At 53.7% G+C, this 27452-nt stretch overlaps 1 protein-coding gene across 2 annotated transcripts in view; it reads right to left on the bottom strand.

The window, feature by feature from the left end:
• LRRC75A (leucine rich repeat containing 75A) overlaps nucleotides 1-27452 on the bottom strand; it is a 112184-nt gene that overhangs the window by 16709 nt on the left and 68023 nt on the right. For both annotated transcript variants that reach the window (XM_087751714.1, XM_009468832.2), the window contains exon 3: nucleotides 18874-18986. In XM_087751714.1, coding sequence (XP_087607840.1) covers nucleotides 18874-18986 — 113 coding nt within the window. The remainder of the gene's footprint in view (nucleotides 1-18873; nucleotides 18987-27452) is intronic.

The raw sequence follows: 27452 nt of genomic DNA, 5'->3' as shown, positions 1-27452 counted from the left end.
GGCTCTCCCACTCCTGCCAGCCCCACAGCAATGCACAAGAAAAAAGAAACAACCCAGATCCAGCCCAAATAGACCTCGGTGCCCCTTCGAAACGCTTGATGCCCAGCTGCCACCATCCAAAACCTTCGTGCTGGAAACCTGGGTCCAGCCCTTCTCCCCACGGCAGCGCCTTTGCACCGCTATTTTAAAGCATTATTTTCATTCAAAGAGAGCAGCAGTGGGCGCAGGAGGTGGAAACTCGCCCCGACAGCGAGTCGGAGCCCCGAGTCGAAATGATGGATGAGCTCACTGAACACCTTCATTTACCACTGCTAACGATGCATGATGTGAAAGGGCTTGAAAAAAAAATTTTAAAAGCCTCTATCAAAGCTTCATCATAAAGCTTGATTGTCCTAATTGGGAAATATAGCCGGGGGTGACAGCCACGCGGGGCTGGCTGGTAAGGAGACGGGCACCGCTGCTCGGGGGAGCCGTGGCACGGTGGCAGGGGACGAGCCCGGCGCGGGAGCAGCAGCCGGCCCCGGGCGAGGGAGCCAACTGCCCCTCACCAGCTAAAAAGGGACCGAGGCAGCGGCTGTTGTAGACAAGACAAATAACCATGGGGTGTTTGGAGGACTTCCAAGGCGGGAAGGAAGCGCGCGTGTGTGGGGATTATTTCACCAGCTGATTCCCTCATTTAATAACAATTTCTACTAGTTGATTCCCGGCTCCGCAGCACATGTTGTGAGGACAGATTTAAATAATCGCCGCCATGTGTCAAAAGCAAATCTAATTTCCACTCCCTCCAGAGGCAGAGGAAGTGGAGGAGTAATTTTTAAAAAATAAATTAAAAAAATCACACTTTTCACAGTCAAAGGCCTTTTCTAATCAGGCACAGGACTAGAAAACATATTTAGGGGACCACAAGTACCTAAGTGCAAGGAGGCGGGATGGATGTTCCCTCCAAGGGGAGGAAAACTACTGGGTTACTCCTCAGTCGGGCAGCAGGAGGGAGAGGAAGGAGGAGGAGGAGGGTGGCGTGAAATGGAGGTCTGAAATCACAGGTAGTGCCCGTGACTGCCTGAAGCTTTTCAGGCTGCAGCGAGAGCGTGAGCAAGCTCAGAAAAGCACGGAGGTAGGACGGGATGTCCCGCCGCTGCGAATCACCTCGTCCCAGCCTCGCTGCCACATTGTTTTCTGCTTTAGGATATTTTCTAGTACTTCTGGCTGTCAGCTCATTTGCTCAACGAGGGAGCAGCAAAGGCAATTCAAGCATTTGGTCAATAATCATCAGTGGGGAAAAAAATGGTACTCTGTGGTTTGGGTTAATTGTTTTATATTCTGGAGCAACCCAGACGACTTGCGGAGGACAACGAACAGCGTAAGGGCTCATTTTACAGAGTCAATGGAAAACCTTAAGCCCCTTTCGACACAACAGCTTGCCCTGTAGCACTTACCCGGGTGGCATTTCAATATGCATGCATTATTTACAGTTTAGCTCCAACAGCTTAAAAAGTAGGTCTTTGCTAACACCAACTCCTTCCGACTGAGCAAGGTGCGATGGGGCTGGCACGGCAGCTCGGCTGGCGCACGGCGAGGAGATAACCTCGCCATCAGCAAAACAGCAGCCACGAGATGACATCTGCCCCACCAGCAACTACCCTTCAGCTCCACGGAGGAGGCGGACAGACCGACGGAGCCGGGACGCGCTGATGCTGGATGGCGTGGGCGAAGGCAGGGAGGCAGCCGGTTACGCACCGCAAGGTTCCGTAGGTCGGATGTGTCACAGGAACAGAGACCAGAACCAACACAGGGCAGAAACCTGGCTCATAACTGGGAAGCCTTACTTGTGATGTGTCTCATTTGAACCTTCTGAACGCAGGGATAACAACCCCACGCTTGCACTCCCTGCGCTCCGGAACGCTGTAAACGAGAGATCCCTAACGCTGCCCAGCAAAGCACCCAAACCCAGGGGATACCAACCCAAGGGCAACGAGCCCCACGGCGGGGCATGACTCTGACCATCCCAGTGATGCTTTACAGCTGGTGGGGGACACGTAACCCATGTCCCAGCCAAAATCAACGCTGGCTGATGCCTTCTTTCAAAACATCCCTGCCAGGAGTTATTTCAGGCAGGAGAAATTCCCCTGAAGAGGCATTTGCTGTTGGTAGGCAAAGGGGCACTGCCTCCAGCAGCGAGCTCTCGGTGGCCAAGGCAAATTCCCTATTTCCAAGTCAAATTACACCAACTCCAGCCCCATGCATCCGAGATGCCAGAACCAGACTTTGCTACTGAGCCACGTTCTCCCAAACGGCCAAACCTGACTGCTCCCCCCCGCCAGCGACCGGCAGCCCCAAACCTCCAGCTGACTTCTTCAGATCAGGCAGACGCTCATCCCACCTCGTGTGGCACAAAATCATTGCAGCCGCTGTCTCTGGCTCTCGTGCTTGAAGTGCTGCATCATCGCACTTGCCTACGTTTTGTTTTCCCCAGATGTGCTGAAAGCTTGCAAATTCACAGCCAGGCTCAGCCCCTAATAATCTGTTTGCATACCCGTGCCCTGAGGTCTTGAAAGAGTCCCGAGGCAGCCACGGTACTTTCCGATAAAGCGAGGACACCGTGCTCCCTTCCCATGGTTATGAACCTCTGCAAGCAGAAGCACTCTCAGTGCCTCTTTCTCAGCTGCCAAAAAGGCTTTTCTGGACACACAGTGTTGGGATGTGGCCTGTTTAATCACCGAGTCATCTGCCCGAAATATCATCGGTCCAACTATCATCGGAGCCAAAGCAGCGAGCGAATGCCCAGCCTTTCCCTGCTCCCTTGCTTCTGCAGAGCGATGCTTGCTGCTAACACCCAGGAGACTTTAGGAGAAGCACGGCTGTGGTTGCCCATGGCTCTCAGCCCCGTGCTGCTTAGGAAGCTGTGCTGGGTCGGCAGCAAACCAACCCCGTACATCAAACCTCACGGCTGCCCTCTTACCTCCTGCAGTTTATCAGTACCGGTGGCAGCAGCTTAAGGCTTGATGCTGCAAAGCATGAGCATGCTATAAACACCCTCGGTGTGGGAGCTGGGATGCACCTTTCTTCAGACAACTCCACTGGATGTCGATAGGATGGAGAGGAGAGGAGAGGAGAGGAGAGGAGAGGAGAGGAGAGGAGAGGAGAGGAGAGGAGAGGAGAGGAGAGGAGAGGAGAGGAGAGGAGAGGAGAGGAGAGGAGAGAGGAGAGGAGAGGAGAGGAGAGGAGAGGAGAGGAGAGGAGAGGAGAGGAGAGGAGAGGAGAGGAGAGGAGAGGAGAGGAGAGGAGAGGAGAGGAGAGGAGAGGAGAGGAGAGGAGAGGAGAGGAGAGGAGAGGAGAGGAGAGGAGAGGAGAGGAGAGGACGAATAGAACAGAATAGAATATTTCAGTTGGAAGGGACCTACAACGATCATCTCGTCCGACCGCCTGACCACGCCAGGGCTGACCAAACGCTAAAGCTTGGTGTTAAGGGCACTGCCCAAATGCCTCTCAAACGCTGCCAGGCTTGGGGCATCGGCCACCTCTCCAGGGAGCCTGTTCCAGGGTTTGAATGCACTGATCTGGTGCGCGAAGGGGCACAGCACCCCTCGCTCACGCACGCAGGTAGGAGCAGCCGTGCCTTGTCCCAGCAAACCCCTCCTGTGCAGGAAGGCCGCAGCACTGCGCTCTCCGGAGCCATGCCAGCCCGTCGGTAAGCCACTGCTCTGCAGCAAACAGCCTGATGATTTCAACTCACTGAGCATCTGGGCAATTTAACCAGTACTTCCATCTCTGTTGCACAAACAGGGCCCCACGGCCAGCAGCCCTGGCTGGGAAGACTTCAGGCAGTGCCCAGCAACAGTCCCACCTTCCAGATGCTGCTGCAATATTCAGCAAAAATAACTCATTTCCATCCCAAACTTGCCGATCTGCTGGCCAGATAACTCTCAGTGGAAATGAAGAGCAAAATGAGTGATTTCACCACCTGCTTACCCTCCCTATTTGGCACGTTTCGGGGTGTGCAAAATGCCCACGTTCCCCAGCAATGCGGGGAGCAGACCCGACGGCTCTCACTCCGACAGGCGCAGGAGAAATCAAATTTCCCCTGAATATCAGCAACAAGCAAACAGGATGGCAGCTTCTTTAACTGCCACGGACAGCACATTGCAGAATTATTTCTTAATCACAGCCCTCATAAATATTTGCTTCCCCAGATTTGCAGTGCTTCACCTTTCCCCCCACAAGAGGCATTTAATTTGCTCGCCATTTAGTCCTGTTTTCATCGCGCCAAAGGTCGTTCCAGTGTCTCCAACTCTTTAAGTTCAACCACAACCATTGCAGCACTTTCCTTTCGGGAAAGGCAGGTCACCCTGTCGTCTGGTGCAGACTGACGTGTGCCGACACGTCAGGGGACCCTGGCAGGGGGACGCCCCCGGCTCGACTGGCACGGGAGCGCTTCTCCTCCCTGCAAGGCATCAAATGGCTTCGTCTCCCAGGCCGGATCCCGCCTCAGGTCAGTCTCGGCACAGATCTCCTCTGGGGACTGCACTTCTAACTCCTGAGGGCTCTCCAAAGCACGCGAGCAAGCAGAAATAGGTCTGCCCCGCTGGAGACAGATGAAGTGGGCAGAAAAATGCCAGCGATGGAAGGGCAGGCTCGGGACTCAGCACCGGTTGTATTTGGCCTCTCCCTTGAAAGGCAGAACGGTTTCCGACCCATGCAGAGGAAGCGGTGCAAGCCCAAGCCAAGGAACGACCAGTTCAGCCTCGCCACCGCGTTACGCTGCTTTAACACGTTCCCACGTTGTTCACTGGTTTTCCTACCAAGACAGAGGGGCAGGGACGCGTTGGGTGACCTCCCGCCCGGAGGGAGCCTCCGCAGGTGGACGGCAGGATGCTGCAGACCCCGGAAAATCTCACCTCCGCCCTGCGCTAATGCTGCTAAGCTTCAGTGCAAAAGAATAACCATTCTGGGTCACACCAAGGTCCATGGCCAGACCCCGTGTCTGGATGTTAGTTAATGTTTAGGTGAAGGATCTAGAGCTTTATTCAGTTACTCCTCCCTGGCAAACCCTCCCAGCTCCCCGTGCTTTAGAGCCTTCTTGAGCCAGGGGTTGAGCCTAAACTATGGCGTTTAACGGCCACTGATGAAGCTGTCCTTAATTCCCTTCTGAACTCTCTGGGCTTTTGGGCCCTTCAACATCATTCGACAGGGACAGCTGGGTGAAAAAGCAATTCCTTTGGTTTGTTTCCAGCCGGCTACCTGCTGATGTTGGAGCTCTGCTCTAACGATGGCGCGCTCGTTCAGCTGCTCAGCTGGGGGGGGCCGGGAGCCGGCTCAGAGCATCCTGAGCACCATCAGGTTCGGCCCTCCGTTCACGCACACCCGCGGATTCGGGGGTAAAGCGCACATCAGGGACAATCTAACGCCCTGGTATTTATACCCCACTAGCCTTAAAAGAGCATTATTTAAAGCAAAAGCCGCTTAGTGCTGTACATTATTGACTTTAAAATGACTTAGTTGATTTTTTCATTCCTCTCTCATTCAGCAGACATAGATCTTTCTCCAACTGGATGAAACCCTTCCCCTCTTCCCACCCGGCTTAGCCTGCGCTGCTGACCTGCGGTGGATGATCGCTGGCCTGTCCAGCAGCCGTTCCCACAGGAAGGACAAAACGTTTCGCTAAGGTCCTGCATGGTCACAGAACGTCGGACCCGCCAGACAGAATGTCCTCGCGTTAAACAGCATTTTTTGAGAAGAGGTTCATCAGATTTTCTACACAGCAAGGGGAGCACTGCCATGCATGCCTGGCTGTAGATAGCTGCATCTCAGCGGGGTGTCCGCAAGGGCTGGTGATTTCCCGGCTCCCGGCTGGCGCCGGTGGGGACGGGGCAGCTGCCCCGCGCCGTGCGGGGCCAGGGCGCAGCCACCGCCGCTCGCCAGCATCTCCCTCTTCTCTGGGAAGGGGCTTAGCCACGTTTAACCCCAGGCTTAACCTGCCCACTCCACTCGCTCACAGCCATCCGTTGGGGTGCCAGCGTGGAGCAAAAATTCTGGCCAGCTACCTCGGTGCATGCAAATAAACAGCCCCAAAAGGTTGCTCCGGATCAGCTATTTTGGAAAATGGACTCTCCACAAACAAAGCAGCCCCTGACCAGGCAGTTTTGAAGCCACATAGACCAGTGGAGAGCAAAAATACAGAAGGCACTGTACGTCCAGCCAGAGGGAATAAATTTAAGAGGCAGGAGCCCAGAAGCATCATGCAGAGGACACTGAGAACAGAACAACTGACAGGTCAAACCATGATTGTTTCAAACCCAGCTATAAGAGATGTAAATCATCTCTTGAGTAACTTTTAAAAGTCCAAAGAGTCCCAGGCCGGCGGATGTAGGAAATGCCCGTGGCCACGAAGGAGACGGAGGTGGGAAGGACAGAGGCGATGAAAAATGCACTCCTGTGACACACGCTGTAAAACCACCCACATCCGAACAGTCCTCCCAACTCCTTATTGTCTCCTGGTACCTCAAAAGGTTTCTTTTTTTTCCTTTTTGTTTTGCCGGGGCGTATGCTTGAACCACAGCAAACCTGCTCGTTCGCTGTATGTGGCCAAGAGCCATATCACCCAGCCGATCGCAGCGCACAGCCCCCTCCCACGCGGTCCTCTTCAGTGTTGCAGCAGTTTCCAAACATTTCTGCCAAAGTATAGAAAATACTCTGGGTTTACGTACATTGGCCGAGTGCTGCGCGTACCAGAGCAAACCTAGGGTGGGTATCTCTGGGGAGCTGCTGGAGGCGATACCCGCGTGCCAGGCACCCTCCGCACTGCGCGACGCCGGTGCTGCCCACGGGCGTACCCGGGATTTGCTGCCCAGGGCCAAGCCGGCTCCCTCTGTCTGATACGGGGTTAGTGCCACACCTCATCCCGCTATTGCTCTCCTTACTGGGGCAATTCATTAATAACGCTGAGCAAAGTGCTTTAGCCGTCCGAGAGCAATGCCTTTGAAGAAAGGCCAAGCAAAAAGACAAAATAAGATAAGCGGGCTGCCGAATGCGGGGCGGGCAGGACGCCGCTTGTGGCGGGGGGCACCGCTGAGCGCGGCCGCTGGGCACCCCCACAGCAGCGCCGGGGCAGACCGGCCGCGGCCTCGAGCTGCAAACTCACTCGGCACATCCCCGCCAGCAGCCACGGGAGAGGGCTTTTGGTCTTGCTCCTCCTCCCCTTGTTTTCCACTCTCTCTCCCAAAATCTTAGCTCCCTTCTGACTTCTGTGTCACTCCAGGTTTTCCCATCACATGAAGTCATCCTTCTATTACGGGAGGATTACTCAATCCCCATGGTTAACCCTCGCCACTCCCAGTGCTCACACAGGGACACCTTTCAGATCAGGCGGATCTGCAGAGCCTGCTGCCCGGGGACGCCCTCCTGCATGGCCAAGAACTGGCACAGTGACGAGGGACAACCGGACATCAGACTCTTTTGGTGGTCATTTAATATTTCCAGAGGAAAGTCTGGTCTGCCGCAGCCAGGCTGGGATTTGAATGCTGAACCATAGCAATATGCAGAGATTAAATTCTAATTTCCAACCCTCTTGGTACAGACAATCACAAAAGTAGGGTACGATAAGCCTGGAGACGGCCTCTCTTGTGCTCTTAGGGCAATTAAGAGAAAAAACGTAGTACATGACCACAATATTTCTAATGCTGCAGGGTACACACAGGGAAAAGCTCCGCTCCACCCCAGTAGGGCTCTTGTTAACAACTGCCACGCGCGGGCAGGCAGCGGTTGGTATTTAGTGCCTACCCTGGGAAATGAATTGCTGCCCGCCTGCGTCCAGACTGCAATCGTCTCGGAGACAAACAGAGCTCTGTGCTGCAGCCGCAGCCAACGCACGGGCAGCCGGAGCTGGCTGGGAGCTTTGCAACGCCGCACTGGGGCAAGGACGAGGGCAAACGCCGGCAGCCTCCTGCCGCGGAGGGTCCCAGGCTGTCCCGGCCCGGGGGTGATGCATCTTCTTGAGCCACCACCAAATCACAGCCACCGCGGCAGATATTTAACTCCCGAGATGGATGCCAGCACAAGGATTTATAGACACAGTGGCCCCACAGGTGCACGAGGCTGCAGACCTCGGTCACTGTGATGTGATCCAGCAAAGGTCAGAAGATCCACCATGGCCAGGAGCAGCTCTGTCCCTCACCCATCTCCTCCTGCCAGATGCAAGACCCTACCTGTAAGCCAGGGCCAAGCATCCCCCTGACGAAGCCCGACGGCCGCAGTTCTCAACCCCAGGCAGCCTGAAGAACCACCAAGAACCAGAGTTTGGCTCTTCTCCATCCCAAACACATGCACGAAGTCCCAGGCTATGCAGGGAAGAGCAGAGAGGTTTGGAAATTGCCTGCTTTCCACTGCACAAGCTGAGTGGTCTGCAACACACCCTGAAATTACAGCAGCAGGCAATATCCCAGTCTGGTTTTTGTAGCATTTGCTCCATGTGCTGGAAAGCACTTTGCTGCTCTGTCCCTTTTGATCCTGGGACAGTCATGTAACAGGGCGAAATAAAGTTCCTTTGACACAGACAGAAGAGATCGCCCACTCATGGGTCCCAAAGCTCGCAAATTCTCCGCTCTTCTGCAGCAGCTACCAGCACGCCCGCTGTGCACATACACACACACACGCGCATAGGTGGGATTTTAAGGAAGAGGAGAGACTGCATAATCCTTGCTCCAGCCGCCTCCCACCGCCCGCGGATTTGCGTTGCATGCGCTGAAGAGACCGTTTGTTGCAGGAGCTACGACTTCTCCCATCGCTCGCCCACAAGCTGCCGGCAGCAGCGGAGGATTCTCATCCACAAACATTCATTCTCTTTCTGTTTTCAAAAGGAAGGGCACATTATTCACGCACCAGGCTTCCCCCCTGCGAAGACTCCCTCTTTTTTGCTTCACAAGGGCTTTATAAAGAAATGCAAGCAGGCACTGCAAACAAGTATGAAAAATCAGCACCCAGCATTCCTCCCGGACAGAAATGTTTTGTGCCCCTGATGAAATTAGGAGTGGGATGCTAAAAAGATCATTCCTACCAACAAAATAAGGCTGCTTAACCCCTGTAAGTTCATCACTAAATCAAAACACCCTTCTCTTCTGTTTTAACAGGTCTCTCTACCTGTTAACCAAACGCAATGGAGAACATCCAAACCACAGGTAACCACGGGTTAAAAACTGCTGCAGCCTGCTGGAGCCTCCTGACTTCCCAAAGCTGTCCCGAGCTGTTCGCTTGCACTCTCAGCCGGGTGTTTTCAAGGTCATTTCTAATGATTTCACATCAGAGGGTGGTAAGAGAGCCAAGGGGAGTTCAGGCTGACTCCCAGGTGTAAAGGAGGACCCCGAAGCGTTCTGCCTTGGTGAAATGCGTTTCCCTGGCGTGTTTGCACACCTCCTGTAACACCATGGAAAACAGAGCAATACCGAGGAAAACCAAGCAAGCAGCGGTGCCACGGTTGGAGGGGTGAACTGGTTTGGGAAGAGCCAGGACGGGCAGCCCTTGGCATTCGGGTGCTACAGTCAAACAGGAGCTGGGAGCTCTGCATCCCACAGAGGTGAAATACCTCCAAATTATTGCTATGCTGACCCTGAAAAGAAGGGAGAAAAGCACATTTTCAGCTGCCCCCAGCAGCAAGGGACCATGCCAGAGCCTCGCGGGGCTCCGCTCAAACCCCATCAGCGTGCCGTCTTGGGGACGACGCCTGCCAAACTTTCCCTATTGCCGCTCCTGGCGGATATTTTGGCAGGTTTCCGCAGTGTCATGCGTGAGGCTCCGGTGACGCCTTTTGCAAAGCGCTGGGCAAAATCCCGGGGTGGCACGGGGGGAGGCAGACTCCCGCATCCCACCGCGGCGGGAGGCAAAGGCAATAGGAGATGCGTACAAGCGAGGAACGAGGGGTCCAGGAGAGGTGTTTGCGCTTCCCCTGTCAGGGTTAAAAAGCAGCATGTTGCTTTTATAACTGACTAGGGTCTTGCTCAGCAAAAGGCAACTTGTCACACTCTTCCACTCTGAAGCAAAGGGGGTTTAGCTTTCCGTGCAGACAGGGAGCAAGGTGGTCTCATCCCAGGCACACAGCACTCTTCTGCGGGGAAAACCTATCTGGGGAAAACCTATTCTCTGCATTTCCCCTCGTGAAGCCAATTCCTGCCTCCACAAAGCAGCAGACACGGCTCCGTCCTCCTCTCCAGGACAGCTGCTTTGGCAGCACCTGTTTTCCCAGCTCAACAGATCCAACCTGCGGATGCATAAACCCAAGCTCAAACCCCAAATGTCCCCAGTCCCAAACGCGCCGCGGGCCTGAGGGCTGGGGACAAGGCGGGAGCCCGAGGCAGGGCTGGAGCAGGATGAATCAAGCAGGATTTTTGCCCTCGGCAGCAGTATTTTACACCACGCTGATGGAGCTGGCACACGGTGGATATGGCACGCTGCGGCCGCTGGGCCAAACCCTGCAATACCAGGGGCTGGAGGTATCAGCCCTTTAAACCAACGCCAGGAGGGTTTGTCTTCCACCCTGGGCTACCAACTGTCCTCCTTGGCTTGCTGCAAAACAACGTCTCACAGGGCTAAACTCGGGCTTGTTCCTGCCCAGGCGCTGCTGGCACGAAGGGATGCAGAAAGCGGGAGGAAACGGCCACTGCGTTTTCAGCCCTGCTTAGGCTGGGAAAATCAAAGAAAACAAACATGAGATTCTGTCTTACTTTATCATGCATAGCCCTGTAATTTGCACATATTACATGGAGAAGTACCTACTATGCAGGGGCTTTTACAGCCCCAGTGCGGTTCCCATTGAGGCAGGGCCACAGGCAGTAATTTCCCTGCAGAAATGTATGGCAACAGAAAAAAGCCCTGTTTGCTGCTTCCACCCTATTCACACCAACCCTCGCAGAGAGACAGAAATGACAGCTACTGTCGGACACCTTTATGGCTAAATAGATCCTCCATCTCAGAGAATTACAACCCATTCGAGACAACTTTCCTAACCTGTCCTGAAAGAAAAATGATGGCTTTCGAGCTGCAGAATTGTTCGAGACGAAGAAAAATCAACGCTGCCCAAGTGGCGAGCCGCGAGCCAAAGCGTGCGAGGCTGCCAGACCTCCCTTGCTGAGGGATCAGGGGCTCACCCTTCGCACGGGCAATGACGTACCGAGGTTACGCACGAGCAGAGCATCCCCGTGGGTGCTTGGTTCGGTCCCTTAGGCGTGTTAAGAAAACAACAAAATAGAAAATTAGGCTTAAACAAGAGAGCGAAGAAAATAAGTACCTAATATTTGGGTCCTAAATCCATATGCAGGCTCCTGAGAAGAGACCTGACTTTTCCAAACGCAAAGTCCTCAGTGGATCCCGGTGCGCTCGTGCCACCCTGCAAACTCCGCAGCTCCACTTTCTCTTCACTGACCTTGTCCCTTGCTGCCACAGTTACCTTAAGAACCCAATGGCGATTGTGGTAAAACACAATAAGTGAGTATAAACACGAATGCTCCTCGAGTGGCTTAGGAGCAATGTCATTTTTCTGCAGACTGACATGTTAGAGTAATGCATAACGAAGCAGGAACGTGGTTTAGCACCGGCGAGCGCTGCTTGTCGAGTGGAGATGAAAGAATACTGTTTAAACTGGAATTTAGCTGAACAAGATCTAGTGCAACAAAGCAATAAAGGTGCTTTTGGACTGGAATGAAGGAGAGACACAGCTCAGAAAGCCCGTAAACGAGGTGGCTGCTGCTAAGAGACAGGGGAAATGCAGTGGGGAAAATCATAGCAGCAGAGATCCAAGAAACTGCAAGAAGAAAAGTGAACAATGCGACATCTCTTTGAAGAATGTGACATCCCATCGAACGCCGTGACATCCCACGGCAGCGAGGCAGCGACCGCTCTAGCTCCGACCCACTTCGGAGCCCCAGGCTGGGCAGCGCAGAGCGACCGTGCCCACTCCTCGCATCGGGAGGTTGGTGTTAACAGGAGGTGATGACATCTCCATTTCACCACGAAATTCAGCTGGATAAAGGTATGTATCTGCTCTGCAGTCCATAACCGAAAGCTCCCTACTCTACCTGGGTACCTACAGAAGTTGTGTTTGTGCTACTGCTACAGGATTTGGCCCGTAGCTTTCAAGTGATCTGTGTTCACAAGCTAAATACGAAAAATCCTATGAAGCTATGCCCTGCGTGCACAGCGGCCACATGCAGCAGGCAACGTGTGAGCAGAGCTGGTTTCCACGCCAGCATGTACGTCTCAAAGAAGGGCAGCTCTTGGATTTATGAACAAAATACAAATAAATTATATTCCTGCTGTTACCAGAGCCAGCAAAGAATGTTGCCCTTGTTTAAGACCTTGTTTAGACCAACTATGGGCATGATTCATCCTTTATGTACATAAATACTTGGGAAATAATTAAGATTCTCCATCAGCCATAGGAATGGTCTCACGCGGGGCTGTGGGAAAGCCGGCCAGCTGCTCCGCAGCGCTCCCGGCAAAGAGCAACAGCGAACGGCCCCTCTTCCTGCGAATCCTCACCGGGCGCATTCCTGGGGCGGCCGCGGAGCCGCTCTCATACCAGGGTGACAGCCCCTCACCCTTGCACTGGGCCAAGCGCTCCCAGCTGCTGCCCACACCTGCATCGCGCCCGAGCCCCGCAGCCAGGCTGGCCCCGCCACCAGCAAAAAGGACAAGAGGCAAAGAAAAGAGAGCTGCATGGAGCTAAGTAAAACTACCTGAAAAACCCACGTGAACTGAGAAAAAAATTCAGATTCTTGCTCTTCACATGTCCCAGCACTGGGGGGAGGACTGGCACGAGCGAGTGCCGGGAGCTCTGAAACATAAAATGGTTTTAGACAGGGAAGAAAGCGCCACGTTGGCTGACGCCGGTGTGGACCCCCGCATAAGCTCTGTACTAGGCTCAGGGCAGGCACGGGCTTCTTTCTGGGGGTTTCTCCGCTTATTGCAGATCAACAACAGAGTTAAAAAATCCACAGATTTAGGTCCAGATTGACCCCATTTAATTCCAGTGCTCAAACTGAGCTGCTTCACCCTAAATTCCTCCATGCTTTGCACTCCAGCGGCATCAACAGGAACTGTGTGTGAGAAAGGGTTTCACCTGATGGAAACCGCCGTCACGATATGACTAATTGATATTCCTCCAGAGGCTGCCACCGCTCAGCCTGGCGGGGCACCACCGCTCCGTCCCCTCCCAGGTGCGGCCCTGCCTCATCGCTATCGCTCCCGGGCACAGCGGCAACACGGGTGGCAAACGAAGGTACCGCACTGGCCACGACTCCCCAGGGATGGGAAAGGCACAGCAAAGCCACGGCGGCCGTTTCCCCTGGGAAACGCCTCCTCCCTGCCCACGAAGCGTCCCGGCCCGCGCTCCACAGCAATTACGGACGCACGGAGTTTTGATTACCAGTTTTGCTTTTGTGATGCTGAAGGCAAGCGCTTGGCAGCAGGAGGAGCAGGGAGATTCCAGGATCTAATGCAACACTTGCTAGTTAAACGCTGGACTGTAACCATGTCCCTAGGCAGAGCCAGAGACATACAAATTACTTTAGCAGGCTGGTTTCATCCTCCTGCTGTTGGCTACCCTCCCAGGCAAAACGCTGATTTTCATCCTGGATGTTTAATATAAATATATGCGATGCAGAGGGAGGCACAGAGGGGAGACAGCAAGTGAAAGACAGACAGATTTCTAATATGCAAAGAAAATACGGTCATTTGGCACAGGTTTGGGCGCTCCGGTGCCAGGCAGCACGGCAGAGCGGGGCAGCCAACGCCAAGAGCTTCTCCCTCGGTTTGGCTCTTTCCACGCACACACCGAACGCGATGCCTGGGGCGAGATGGCAACGGAAAGCGCCAGCCTCCCCCTCTGCCTACGCGGCAGGCTGCCTGGCCGTAGCACGACCGACCAAAAAGATCAGCTCTGGTTCTTCCCATCATCTGTCCCCGTCCTCCTCCTCCGGCTGCTCTGCTTCCGATTATCAGCTGTAACGAATACAGCAGTTGCAGAATAAAGAAAAGCAATTTCCCCTTGTAATTATTTTGCCACATTTCTGGTGAGACCAATTACAGCTATTTGGCTTTGCTCAGCGCTCGGTTGAGCTGCGCCCACGCGCAGGGCTCTCGCTCACCGCGCCGGCGAGACCTCGGCAGAGGTGCCGGAGGCCCCAGGACGGGCTGGTCCAGGAGGGACCGATCCACCCCACTGCTGGTGGCTACGTCCCCCGATGCCTGCTGGAAATGCCAGGCATTTAGCGAAGAAGGGATACTAGCCCACTAATAATTTGGCTGTGGGCATGGGAGGAGGTGGCAATACAATGACACCCAGAGGCCACCAGCCCTTCGCTAGCCCTGAGCAAGAAGAGGGAAGCACCCCACTAGTGCCTGAGGTGCCTGGATCCCACAACTGCGGAAACCTTTGAATCAAAGAGAGGGATCAGCATTGCGCTAACGCAGCCGATGAGACTGCATACCAGCCTCCGTTTCCCACAAATGTGCTCCCAATAATTAGGGATAATTAAACTCCAATTCCTTCCCAAACCCTTCCAGCATGTCTAACCTAGCTGCAGGGGACGAGGGACTGTGAGCATCAGGAGACGGGCGCAGCCGTGAGCCCGGAGAAATGCTGCCTCTTAATGAAGCCATGGCACAGATTACGATGCTTGTTTCTGCTTGTTACGAGTCAGTGTGCTAACGAGCGTGCCTCTGGCAGGCGGGACCCGGGAGCACGATGCATCCCAAAGATACACATTTCTAATTAACAAAGTATTTCTGAGTAACTCCACAGCTCCGGACCGGGAGCTCTCCACGACGGGCTCCGCCAACCCCTGCTGTTGTGCTGCAATCCCTAATTATCAGCAGGAAACGAGGGACAGAGCCAAAACACTCATTACAAGGTCAAGAATCACCGTGCAGGGGACAAGACACCAGGTTTCCACATCCAAAGCACACGGTTACGTGCTTCCCGCAGATGGATCCTCCAGTCAGGTCGCAACACAGGACAGCGGATGACTCCAAATTGTCCCTTTCTGACCCCAAAGTTGTCTTGCAGGTGAGTCAGAAAAGAAAGAGCAAAGAAAGAAAGAATCATAGAATCACAGAATAGTTTGGGTTGGAAAGGACCTCCAAAGATCACCTAGTCCCCAGAGCAAGCACCTCTTCCTACCTACGACCTCCCGCTGGGGGCTGCTGCCGTAGAGAGGAGCCACCGTACACTGGGCTCTCCTGGGACCTTAGCGACCTCGCTGCAAAGCAAGAGTAATTCCAGGGAAGCTGAGGGATTTTGGAGTCTATAAAAAAGCAGTCAGAGGAGACTTAAGCCCCAAACATGACTGATATCACCACGACAGGCAGGATAAAACAGGCTTTGAACAATAAACCCCCCCTGCTGTGAGCGAGGCTACATCTGTGCTGCCCACGCTTTCAGCTTTAGTTTTCATCCCTGCAAAGAAGAGCCCGGGCAGAGGGGGCGAAGGCTTGCAAGGCACCCATGAACCTGTGTTCAGGGCCACCGGGGACCGCAGGGCGGGCCACGGGGCTGCGCGGGCACCCGCAGCCTGCGGGAGCTGCAGCCCGGGCTGTCCCTCCCGCCACCGGCGCAGGCGGGCTCGTGGGCCGATTGCTGCGCTTTTTACCAAGAAGTCACTCTCTTAAATCATTGTTGCAACACAACGGCATGCACAACCCACAACAGCATGCATTTTCCAATGCTTTTCCCTTAATAACCCAGGATGGCAAGCACTGACGGAGCCCCCTGCGCTCTGTCCGTATGATAAGCAAAGGCTCACTGTCACAGTTGTGAATTTCAACCAGTTTCCCCCAAAAAACAAGGAAAGGGCTTTTCCTTTTCAAATGACGGCTGTGACACCCGATCTCTGCCCCAGACTGGCCGCTGGCTGCACAGTGCCGGGGGCCACCAAGGAACGTCTCTGAGCATCAAGGAGAGAGAGCAAGCGAGCCCTGGGCTCCTGAGAGGAGCAGTTAATCCACAGACTGGTGGGATCCATGCCACAGGTCCCAGACTTCCCAGGCACCGGGCTGCACTGCTCCTGAGCCTGCACAAACAGGGATTTTACAGGGGCAGCCTCCAATAAATCAAAAGAAACCATATCCTAATTGCAAGGGTCATCCATAGCTCCTTACCAAACACCTTCCCCACGAGGGCACAGCCAGACCCCCCCAAAAACCAGCACACAAGGAGGGAGAGGAATGGGAGGAATGGGAACTTTGAAGAAAGCCCAGGAATCGCTTGATTTATTGGCTCTGTTTAGTTTCAAAACAAAAAGCAACCAGCAAAGCAAAGGAACAGGACAAGATGTGGCCTGATAAAACCAGCTACAGAAAGAGCTGGGAAGGTATTCCCACAGGCTTCGTTTTTATTTCTTGTAAAACGGACCTGTCCTCTCCTACTCCACCAGCGGGGACCAGGGTCCCTCTGCTATCCCCGCACCAAGCTGAGGCTCTTTTCCTTGCAAGGAGACGGATGCGAAGAGGGGCTCTGTAGCTCCCTGGTCATTAGAGCCAGCTGCTAATTACACCCTGCAGCAGAACACTGATGGTTGTGGGTGGCCAACAGACAGGGTAAAAAGTGTGTAAAATTAATATTTAAAAGTTCCTGCAACATTTGGCAGCAGGGCTGGGTCAAGCCAACGCCGACACCTGGGAACAAGACCCCATTACTCCCTTGGAGGCATCACAGGGCACTTGCAAACCCCAGCCCAGGGCAGGGGGCTCTGGGGAAGCACCCGCTGGTCGTCGGCTGGGGAAGGAACGGAATCACCCTCCAACTAACACACGCATGAGAGCAGGAGCGTCCCCGACAGGGTAACTGCCGGCACACAAATCCCAGAATCACAGAATCATTAAGGTTGGAAAAGACCCTTAAGATCATCGAGTCCAACCGTTAAAATAAAGCAGCGGGTGTTCAACCACAGGGAAGACAAGAGAGATGTTCTCTCTATTCTTTATATATTCTCTCTATTAAGGCATTTAGACCTTAGCAAAGGGTCGGCTTCAACTTCTAGCAAAGAATCATAGAATCATAGAATCGTCAAGGTTGGAAAAGACCCTTAAGATCATCGAGTCCAACCGTTAACCCAGCACTGCCAAGTGAGGGTTGGCTTCAACTTCTAGCAAAGGGTTGGCTTCAACTAGCCAGCAGCCAGCGCCACGTGTTGGCAGCCCCGGGGTTGCTGCCCTGTGGTCAGGGCTTGTTACGGCCAAAACCTCATCCCTGCTATTAAAACCGTGAAGAACCTCAGCTATTTCCCGGCTCTTCCAAGGACAGGGAAGCGTTACGGCAGGCTTGTAAGATAAAGCCTCGCAGATCCCCGGCACGCAGACATGTTCGCACAACCGCTCCAAGCTGATAATTAAGGACAGGGATTGGTAATTAAAGACAGAGTGGCACAAAGCACTGCTTTAGCTTTTTTCATTTTCAAGAATTTCTTGTCTTTTGGGCTCTGAAGAGCTCCCTGCTGCCACATCAGTGTAACTTCAATAAAGCCTTGATGGGATGACAAGGGGTGTGCATTTCCTAGTCTGTTTAAGAACAAAACCCACGAGGGTAACGGAGCTCCCGGGCTCCTTACCCGGCCCCGTGGGCCGAGCCAGCCCGCGGGGTACAGCCTCGCAGCACGCAGCCCCAGCGTACTCCCTCCACTTCTGCTGCTTTATGGCAAAGAGCAAATTTCAGTCACCAATACACCTTAAAAACGCTCAACGCACAAAAGCAGGGTTACCGCTGCTGATGGAACGGAGGCGTTTCTCCACGTTTGGGTCTCTCAGGACAACTGGGTGCAAGGGATGCCGAGCCAGATCTCTGGGAGACGCGGTCTTAACCCTATTTGGCCATGCAGTCCTTTATTCCCTCAGGTCTGTTCTCCTCTTGCGCCCATTTTCCTCCCCTCTCCTCCTCTATTCAGCCTAAGTTTTTTCACAGGATTAGTCCCCACTATGGCTACAAACAGCATGTACTACAACAGGAACCAAAACTCTCTTGGGACCACGAGCAAGCACCTGGATACAAATCCTGACTCTGCCAGATTGTGGCTTCTTTTGTATTTCTCACTTCCTTAAACAAAAATAATAAATTAAATATGTAATGCATAACATCATGGAAAACAAGAAGCCCTTTTTGTTCCCATCAGCCTCATCCACAGGTTTTTGGCTCCATGGATCCAGGGCATCGGCAGCTGGGACGCTTTGCGGAGGACCTGGGCGAGGAGGGGACCGGGGTCATTTACTCCCGATTTTTAATCAAATGGTTCCTTTTGTGTAAACACACGGCAAGCCATGGAGTACGCGGCGACACGTTGGCATGTTAATTACCAGCTAATTAGGACGTCTTGGAGCAGTTTGTTTCCTGCTCTCCGATGCCCAGCACGGGGATGTTTGGAGGATGGATGGCTCGGGATTTCCAGGCTGTTCCCCCTCCCTGGGCACCACCCTTCTGCTCTCCTCTGCAACCGCAATGCAACAGGGAAAGGAAAATGGAAAAGGAGGAAAGCACCTCTGCGTGAGCATGGAGCAACCTGGTCACACAACCATGCATGGGGGAAACACCGGTGAGACTGGAGACAACCGAAGATTTTGGAGGCTGTGGCAAGCTCGGAAGGTTTTGACCTCCCGGCTCCCTCGCAGCCCCGGCTAACGGTTTTAAGCACTTTCCTTCATCATGGTGGATTTGTTCCTCCCATTGCTGCAGGTGTGTCACAGGCAGCTCCCACCAGCACCCACATTTGCACACTGTGGCCAGAAGCATCGTGGAGAAACCCCCTTCCCACCACCCTGAGCCTGCGGGCGCTCCCAAGGCCTCAAGGGCCAGGGAGGGGACAGACGCATGGGGGTGACCGTGGCTTTCGAAAGCCGACTCACCAGGACTGGGGTTTCCTCTTCATGATGCCCTGGCGTCTCCACTGCGAGTGAGGGCTGAGGTGGTAGGTGAGCTGCCGGCAAAGCTTCTCCATGGCCCCGAGCGAGTCCCCCTCCTGTGAAGACAAGGGAAGGGTGCCAGGTAAGGTGTCTGCAGCATTACCGTGATGCCCGTGGGATGCTCTGACCCCGGAGCGGCTCCCTGCTAGGAGCTGGCGAGTCCTAAGGAACCACACACACTAAAACTTGTATAGGAAGGGAGAAAAAAAAACCAAAACCCAAACCACTGATTGCCAAGATGCTGCAGGGACGGGGTGTTTCACCAAGGGCCACCCCGTCCTGCGCACCGCGGACGCTGCTGCTGCAGAGCGAAGGCAGGGGCGCGCGAGCCCTGCCCGGCGAAGGGTGGCCAGCTCCCTTCTCGGCTGCTGCGCGGGGGTCAGGGGATCCGCGCACCGGCGCTCTGCGGTTCATTCAGCAGCAGCGCTGTTATCGCTTGACACTACAGAACAGCTTTCAGCACTAAAGAGATTGATTAAATAAACCAAACAACCCATCCGTTACTGTCAAAACTGCTTTACAAAAGAGCAAATGCCAAGAGGCTTTGTGAGCTGATGGAGATCTCGGGAACAGCGCTCACCTGAAACTCTCAAAACGTGTTTTTGTTAGGAAAAAAAAACGCTTCAAGGAAAACAGGGATTTTGGTAGAGTCTTCTCAATTCTGATTAAAATTTCCACCCAAAAGGACAGTGGCTTGGAAAACTTCAACTCTGAAAGTTTCTAAGGATTTGGTTCTAGAAATTTTGGTTCCTAAAAATAAAATAAAATACAAATACCAGTATCTGGACCGTTGAATCAACTTTTCATTTCAAGATCTTTATATGCAATGCATGATACGACATCCAATAATGCAAACCACCCGTCTTGCCCTGCCTGGCTTGCTCTCTGAAAGGTCACAAGCAGAGATTAACCTGACCTAAAGAACAATAATGATTAAAAAAATAAAGATGTGACCATTGGCAGCATCTGCCTGCTTTTATGAAATTGCTGCATCACGAAACATCTTAGCGAAGACACAGAAACCGAGTAGGAAGCCCTAAACTAAGCAACTGGCCCGGGCTCGGCTCGCTGCTGCTCTTCCTCCACGCCGAGCGCTCAGGATTTTGCTGCGTGCGGGGACGAGCTGGGCAGGGTCTGAGCTGCTGCTTCTCTGCCTGGACACCCAGCTGCCGCCGCCCTCACGTCCTCCCTTCGGGCCCCTGCGCCCCGGCGGGGCCGCGCGTTTCGGGCAGCCTACCTCAGGCAATGCATTCTCCCGCCTCGCCTCCACGTCAGCAGAGCGGGACCAGCCTTATGAAGACATTATAAATATTGAATTAACCAAGGAGCAATAGGGATTTTGACAAATCGCCTCTGGGTGTGCAGGGAAACAATTACAGCAGGCTTTCGCAGGGTAAAAAAAAAAAACCACAGAACCGGGACAGAAAGGGCATATCTGCAGACGGCTGGAGCTGAAATACCAGCCTAGGACTTGCGGTCTTCAGCTTGTCTGTTCAATCCACTCTGCAAGGTACAAAGCCTTGACAGAAATCAGGGTAGTTTATTCCCAGACACGTCCAAGGGCCTGTGCGGCGACTAACATGAATCAAAAGTGGATTTAATTCGGGGTGATGCTTGCCCCGCTCCAGCTGCGCAGACAGGCAGGGAAGCGACGGCACCGGCGCTCACCCCCTCCATCGGGCGCGCGGCAGCAGGCGGTTGCGGCAGCTCCGGTAGAAACTCAAGCTCCACGGATACCAGCAGGGCACGGCGCACCCCGGGTCCGCGCTCCGAGTCAGGAGCCGTCTCGCATCTGAGCTCCGTGAGCGTTTGACGGCCGCACCTCCTGTTTCCCAGTTTGCAGAGGAGGAAATATGGGTTTAAGAGCATATTTAAACCCATGCTTTTCAACACCTCAGTTATCACCACGCTTAACTTGAAATAAGGGTTTTAATCCCGCAAATTTCAATGGGACGTCAGCCTACGCTAAACCTCAGGCACGCCGAAATCCCCCCTCCCGCTGGCGACGCTGCGGCAAGAAACATCTAGCACTCTAGGTCTGCGGATGGATGGACCCTAGGAGACTCAGCCTGTCAAATTAACACAGAAAAAATAATGAAAGAGAAGGTTTTATTTCATGTTTTCCACTGGAAGGTCTGGAAACACATTGCAGCCATTCTTTAATTAAAGCCTCAGAACGTTTTGGGAAGGCGACAGCATGTGCGGCTCCCTCTCACCGCTCTCCGTTTGCTCTCTGCCAGCAACACCTTCCTCGCTGTGTAACCAGCATCCCTAACGCGAGAAGAAAACACCATGAATTTTGACACCTACCCTATTTTTTTTAACTTTGCATAATATCCACAGCAAGCTGCCTGGTGCCATCAGCTTTCGTTTCACCTGTTTTCTTCAGCCGTTCCCCTTGCAAAGCATTGGGAAGAGCAGTGTCCCCCCTCAGCACCGCGCAGGGGTTTCCACCTCGAGCCCTCCCTGCATTGCGTGGAAAAACTCTTGTTGAAACGGAAACAACCGGCTAAACCGCGGTGGGGTAAGCAGCCACCGCGTTGCAATTCAGCACTGCAAATTGCCTCCAATATAACCCTGAAAGAGAGAATTAGAATTGTCTCCAGTATTACCCCGACGACTAAACTGTCGGGGAAGTGAAACGATTCACAGGAGTAATGTGGCAAAAAAGCAGAGAAAGTAAAAGAAAGAAGTTTTTGCTGGTACCAGTGTGCAGGACCATCTTCTCTCTCCGAGAAGAGATTTCTTCCCCAGGCAGCGTGCAGCCGCCAGACGTGGCGCGTCCCGGCGGCTGGTGGAAGCTCAGACCTCAACTTCACATAAAGCCGATTTCTGAGGAATTCAGCCCAAAGAAATCCCTTCAACAGAACCCAGCAAATCGGCCATCAACGCCGATACAGCACATCAGGGGCTCCGAGGGAAGATGCTAGAGCAAGGCAAAGCATGTTTTAATCCTTATCTCCTTACGTCGGTGGCCGCAGGCAGCTCCCCCTTCAAACGGTCGTCCCCACCAGCCCACGGTCAGCCCTTTTTTCTTCACAAGCAAGCTCGACCCCCAAGCCCCGCAGGCACTGGGCTACTTCTACTGTGGGGTTTAAAAACGTGGTTTAGAGAACATGACTTCTGCACACAGCAACTCATGCATCTCCTTCTGGTCTCGGTACCGTGCAAGGGTATAAGCCAACCACAAAAGTATGGTCGTTTCCACACTGGTCTGTAGTGGTCTGTAGATAAATGCCCCAGTTTAGCACTGGGATAAATAAACAGCCCATTTCAGAGCCTTCATAAGACATGCTAATTTTGGGGTTGGGCTCCTTGCTTCTGCACATCTCATTCCCATCACTGTGCTTCACCTGCCCACGAGGGAGAGACAAACCTCTGCTTCAGGAACCCGCTTTTTTTAGGTCCCGTCCTAAACCTCTGCCATTCCTCCCGAGAGCTTTGCGGGAGGCTCCGGAGCAGCCCCGGCCTGACTCCCGGCATACGAGAGCTGCCCTGGGTCGCACAAAACACGTGCGCAGAAGAAGGGATTTAGCTGACGCGGCGCCAAAGGCAGAGCTGGACACTCGTCTGACGGCCTAAACAAAGGCTTTTTCGTTGTTTATGATCCAAGTCTCTCAGGAAATAATTGACGCTGACACACACCCTGGTGGGACTGAGCCCAAGAGCTTGTTTGAAAACTGAGTCAGCTTAAAAATCAGCCCAGCTCGCTCGTGTTGACGAAGTTTTAATCTCTCTGCCCAGCAAATGGGGAGAGCACTGCCTGCGGGGCTGCCAGGGGAGCCGGGGGCTGGCGCATTGCTGCAGCAGGAGCGGCGATGACGAGCACTATCCCCGTGGGCAGCCGTCGGCTCCCTGACGCCAGGCCAGCACGACACCACGACGCCGACCCTCCCTTTGATGCAAGGTGACACTCCTGCTCTCCGTCCAGCACGATCCCCTCTGCTCTGTACCACCAGCATCCCCCGGCGGGATGCCAGAGACGACACAAACCCCATGGGGTGGGCGGCTGCTGCCCCCCTTGCTGCTTCCAGTGATTAACCACTGCCCCCAAAACCAAAGGCACCGGCCAAGGTCTTTCTGCCCCACCTGCATCGCATCACTTATTGAACAGCTCCTCCGCTACAGCCGTAAGGTCAATATAAGCCTGGATTTTTTTGCGGTCAGAGGGTGCACGAGTGGCAAGGCAGACTTACCTCAACCTGCAGAAATTCAAACCCGCAGCACGGGCTTTTAGCAAACACTACGTGCCCATTCCGTAGAAGGGACAATAATCAAGCACAATGCATATACAACGAGAGCTGCCGTTTTCACTAAGCGTGTTGTCTTACCACCAGAACCAAACTGCAGCAGTAATCATTCCTGAAATAACACATAGGGATGAATCTCCAGCAAAGGCATCGCCAGCAATACCACGGGAGACCCGGCTCCTTCGAGCATCAGGCGTTCACAGTGCGCGCGCGTGGGAACATGCAGTTGTTACTCTGGTTTCCAACCTCTGGGAGGAAAACCGCAAAGCATCTCAGGGGTGGGGAGATGGGACAGACCACACAGCGAGGTCAGCTTTCCCAGCTGATGATGCTGCCAGGAACAAGCCTGTTGTGTAGAGCTGGGATATGCCCTTTCTGTTAGCACCACACTCACAGGCCAGCTGATCAATGCTGGTAAGAGGCTGGCGGCGAGCTTTCCCCCTGCAGATCCATCAGCCGCACACCTGGAAACATCTGCGAGTTTGCAAAAGCTCTCGGCGCTGTGATCTCGCACACGCCTGTACAGCCCCTGCGCCAACAGGGAGAGAAACCTGTGCCACGCACACAGAAAAACTGCTGCGAGCAGCACCCCAACTGGGAGCAAAGCCTCTGTACAAGGAGCAAGAAAGCCGTATGGCACCCTCTTTCCTTTTAATTTATCTTGGCTGCTCAGCTGGAAAGTTTTCAGGAGAAGACGTGCCTCGCCGAGCACGTTTATGCAGCATCCCAGCTCTCAGCAGGACTCACGGGCAGCCGCAGAGCCCACAAAGAGCAAATGCAGGTGGAGCAAGCATCGGCTCAGATAAGCAGTTTTTGGGCAATGTCTTGGCTCCTACTCGACCATGTCCTCTCCGAGCTGGCAGAGACCCAGCACAGTTCCTGGCCATCAGACGCAATGCTGAGCACAGGACGGAGGAGGGATGAGGGAAAGCTGAAAGCAGAGGCTTTCAGCAGAGCAGAAGCCCTGCAAAGGGCCCCTTTCCCCGTCGTTCCTCCTCCATCCTCGCCTGCATCCAGCCCTCTGGAGAAGCAGGCGGCTGCTTGCTGCCAGGAGGAGCCCAAAGATTCATGAGATTTTAATCCCTTAACAGATTTCAGCTGAGAGAGGGATTCATGCCACATGCCCCATCTGTGATCCGCAACCAGCCCCGCACCACCAGGATCTCGTTCTACTGGAAAACGAGGGGGAGAGGCACGAGCCGAGCCCAGCCCCGTCTGTCCCCACGGCAGAGGGGGTGCCCAGGCACGTGCCGGGGACCACCAGGCTCCTGACCCTGGCTCCAGCCCCGAGGGGAGAGCTCTGGATGAAGGGATGGAGCAACAGCACTTGAAATGGGACTCCCTTACAGCCCAGGGATAAATGAGAGCAGGTAGAGGCTAGGAGCCAGGCTTGCCCCCGTTGCGTCCCGCTAAACCTGCCCTGGTTTCTGCAGCAGGACCTGTTTTATCCTCACTGATGGTCTCACCTGCGGCACAGGAGAGAAACTGTTCGGCCTCTACCAGCACCACGCACTGACAGATCCCGTACGGCCCGTCGGTGAGGTATCGCCCAGCATCTGCTCACCACGTTCAACCACAAATAAGCGATCCTTGGACGCGTTCCTCGCCGCTCTGCCGGGGGAGGGAGGGGGTAACTGGAAACAGAGGGATGACACCATGGGAAAGCAAACATGGGATGAACAGGCCCGCGGTTTCACTGGGGATAAGCAACCACAGCGTCACTGCCTGCCCTCCTTGCATCACTGTGCGGCACCGACACCGGGGCGATGCAAGGAGGTAAGAGCTGTATTTACAACCCGAATTTCAGGGTTGCTCCAAAAGAAGCAGCCAGAGAGCTCGGAGGAGGACGCAAAGCATATGAAAGCCTTGTGATAAAGATGTTATTGCAAATTAATTTGTTGTCATTAATCAGCCACTCCTCCCTCAGCAGCAGAATCCCTGGCGGCGTGCAGAGCCCGGGGGGGGGGGTTGCACCGAGGCCAAACAAGATGTAAAATAGGCCAACACTAATGGATTAAGGAGCCCTGGTAAAGAATTCCTGCTGCGGCGCAGCAGGGGACTGACCCAAATTAGAACAATTAGCCATTGTCTCGGGGTGGAGGAAGCGACAGGTTTTTGCTCGCATTATTACACAGTTCCATGTTTCTGTCGCTTGCAGTCAGCCTCTGGGCAAAAAAAAGGTGCTGTACTGCAAATCATAACACGCAAAAAGTCCCAAATTGACTGTCCAAAACCATGATTTTGACTTAATTAGAATTTAATTTTTTTTTCCCTTTTCTGTTTCTTTTAAAAAGCTTTTCAAACTTGCATCATTCCTTTCTAGATGCTGCAGGATTTGCAGTTGCCGCTTTGGTGCACACAAAGCTCCGTCCATGCACAAACCCTTGCAGCCACAGGCCAGGGAAACCGCACTCATCCTGGGAGCGCCATTCCCTGCACACGGAATATTTGGTGTGGAGACCCCTCAGCCAAGATGTTTGCTTTCCATACAGTTCAGTGGATGGTCACCCTTAAAACACGACCTATTTCATACCCAGAAAATACAGAGAATGATAGATTGCTTTCCAAATCCTGCTCCTTGTTTCATTTGTCTTGGGCAATTAGCTAGGACAATAGGATAAAAGTTTGGACTATTAAGCAAAAAAAAAAACCAAAACCCAACAGTTGAAAGAAAAAAATCTATATTCAACAATGGTAAACAGAGTTATTACACAGGAAAACAAAGACATAAAATAGTGAGAGATGCTCTAGGAAGCCCTAGGACAGATCATCCTCAATGGTTTTGACATGCATCAAATCAGTTATTACAAATTAGCATGAAGCAAAGGAGAAGAGATCCCTGCTGATGTAGGGATAACCTTTGGGGTTTGGAAAGGATGGCAACAAAATGGAGAGGAAATGGGATCTCAGCACGTGAAACGTCCCCACGTGCAAAGCTTTCACAAGGCCAGGAGATCCCTAACGCGTGCCAGAGCTGAGGGCCCCAGGGACCTCCAAATACCTGCTAGGAAGGCAGCAAGAGACAGCACAGGGACACATCTCAGGCAATTAGTAAGGGAAATCCACGTCCACCATCCTCCAGCGCAGAGCGGCTGAACCCAACCCAGGTCAACGCAGCAGCCGGGAAAAAGCTCTGCCCACCCAAAACCTGCGGCCGCTCGTGCGGCCCGCAAAGGGCTTTCCCCAGCCCCTGGCACCAGAACGGCATCCTGCTCCCTGCCGCTGGGGCCCTGGGGTTTAATAGAAACTGAATTTACGACGCCTTCCCTTTTGATGTAGTCACGCGGAGCTGAAGTCATCTAATGGCTTTCTGGTTTCTTTTTTTCTTTCCTTTCTTCTTTCTTCTCCCTCCCCCCCTTGCTTCCAAAGCATGGGGCTAAATTGCAGCCTATTGTTGCATGCAGACATCTGCGCTGCAGCCAGCCCCGGCCCCAGCAAGCCACCGCCGGGCTTTCCTTTTGAAGCCCTAATGGAGTTTTCTCCAGCAAACCGTCCGCCTCCTGCAAGACCAGGAGCCAAGGAGGTAGGAAAGGCTTTAAATCCACTGCTCCCCTCTCACCGAAGGCCGAAACGTGCCAACACCCAGCCGGCAGCACTCAGGTTGGCGTGAGATCGTCCCACCGCAGGAGCCGCGGTGGCTGCTCCTGCCTACAACCCCGTGCAGGGGAGGACCCACGCCAGCAGCAAACCCCTCCTGCTGCACGGCTGGCTGCTCACTGAGCGCCGTGGGCAAGGCGTGAAAATGCACATGGGAAAATCCCCGTTGTGCTGGAGGGAAGGGCTCTCCACTGAGGTGTCCTTAAAATACCGCTGTACGGATACTGGAATTCCCTCCCCATCATTTCAGACTCCTCTGGGAAAGAGACCCTAGTGCGTGGGGAATGAGTGATGAGGTGGATGATGCCCAGAGGCAAGCAGATATGGGCATGGTGGATGTAAGTGATATATCTTGTCCACACAGAGGAAAACAAAATCCAAATGAAGTGACAATCTGGCTTTAAATGGGTCCATTTGACCACCCAATACCCCCGGGCAGAAATTCTTTCGAAAATAAATCAAGGCCATTTTAATTCAAATTAGAGAAGAAATGGAAAAAATTTAATAAAGGCCAGTTTAATAAGAATGAGGTTGCTGCCAGCAGGGTTCACTGCAACCGATCTAATCCACTTGATCTTTCCTGAGTTTCGGGAGGCACGCAGCCACGGGGCCAAACAGCGCCCGGGCCTCCCCCTGCTCGGGGCTGGGGCCAAGCCCTCGCTGGCAGCAGAGCCA

This window comes from Nipponia nippon, unplaced genomic scaffold, assembly GCF_047370975.1.
Source record: "Nipponia nippon isolate SJK-2023a ecotype South Korea unplaced genomic scaffold, ASM4737097v1 scaffold_15, whole genome shotgun sequence".
In the NCBI taxonomy this organism is placed as follows: Eukaryota; Metazoa; Chordata; class Aves; order Pelecaniformes; family Threskiornithidae; genus Nipponia; species Nipponia nippon.
This window is presented reverse-complemented; position numbering and strand designations above follow the sequence as displayed.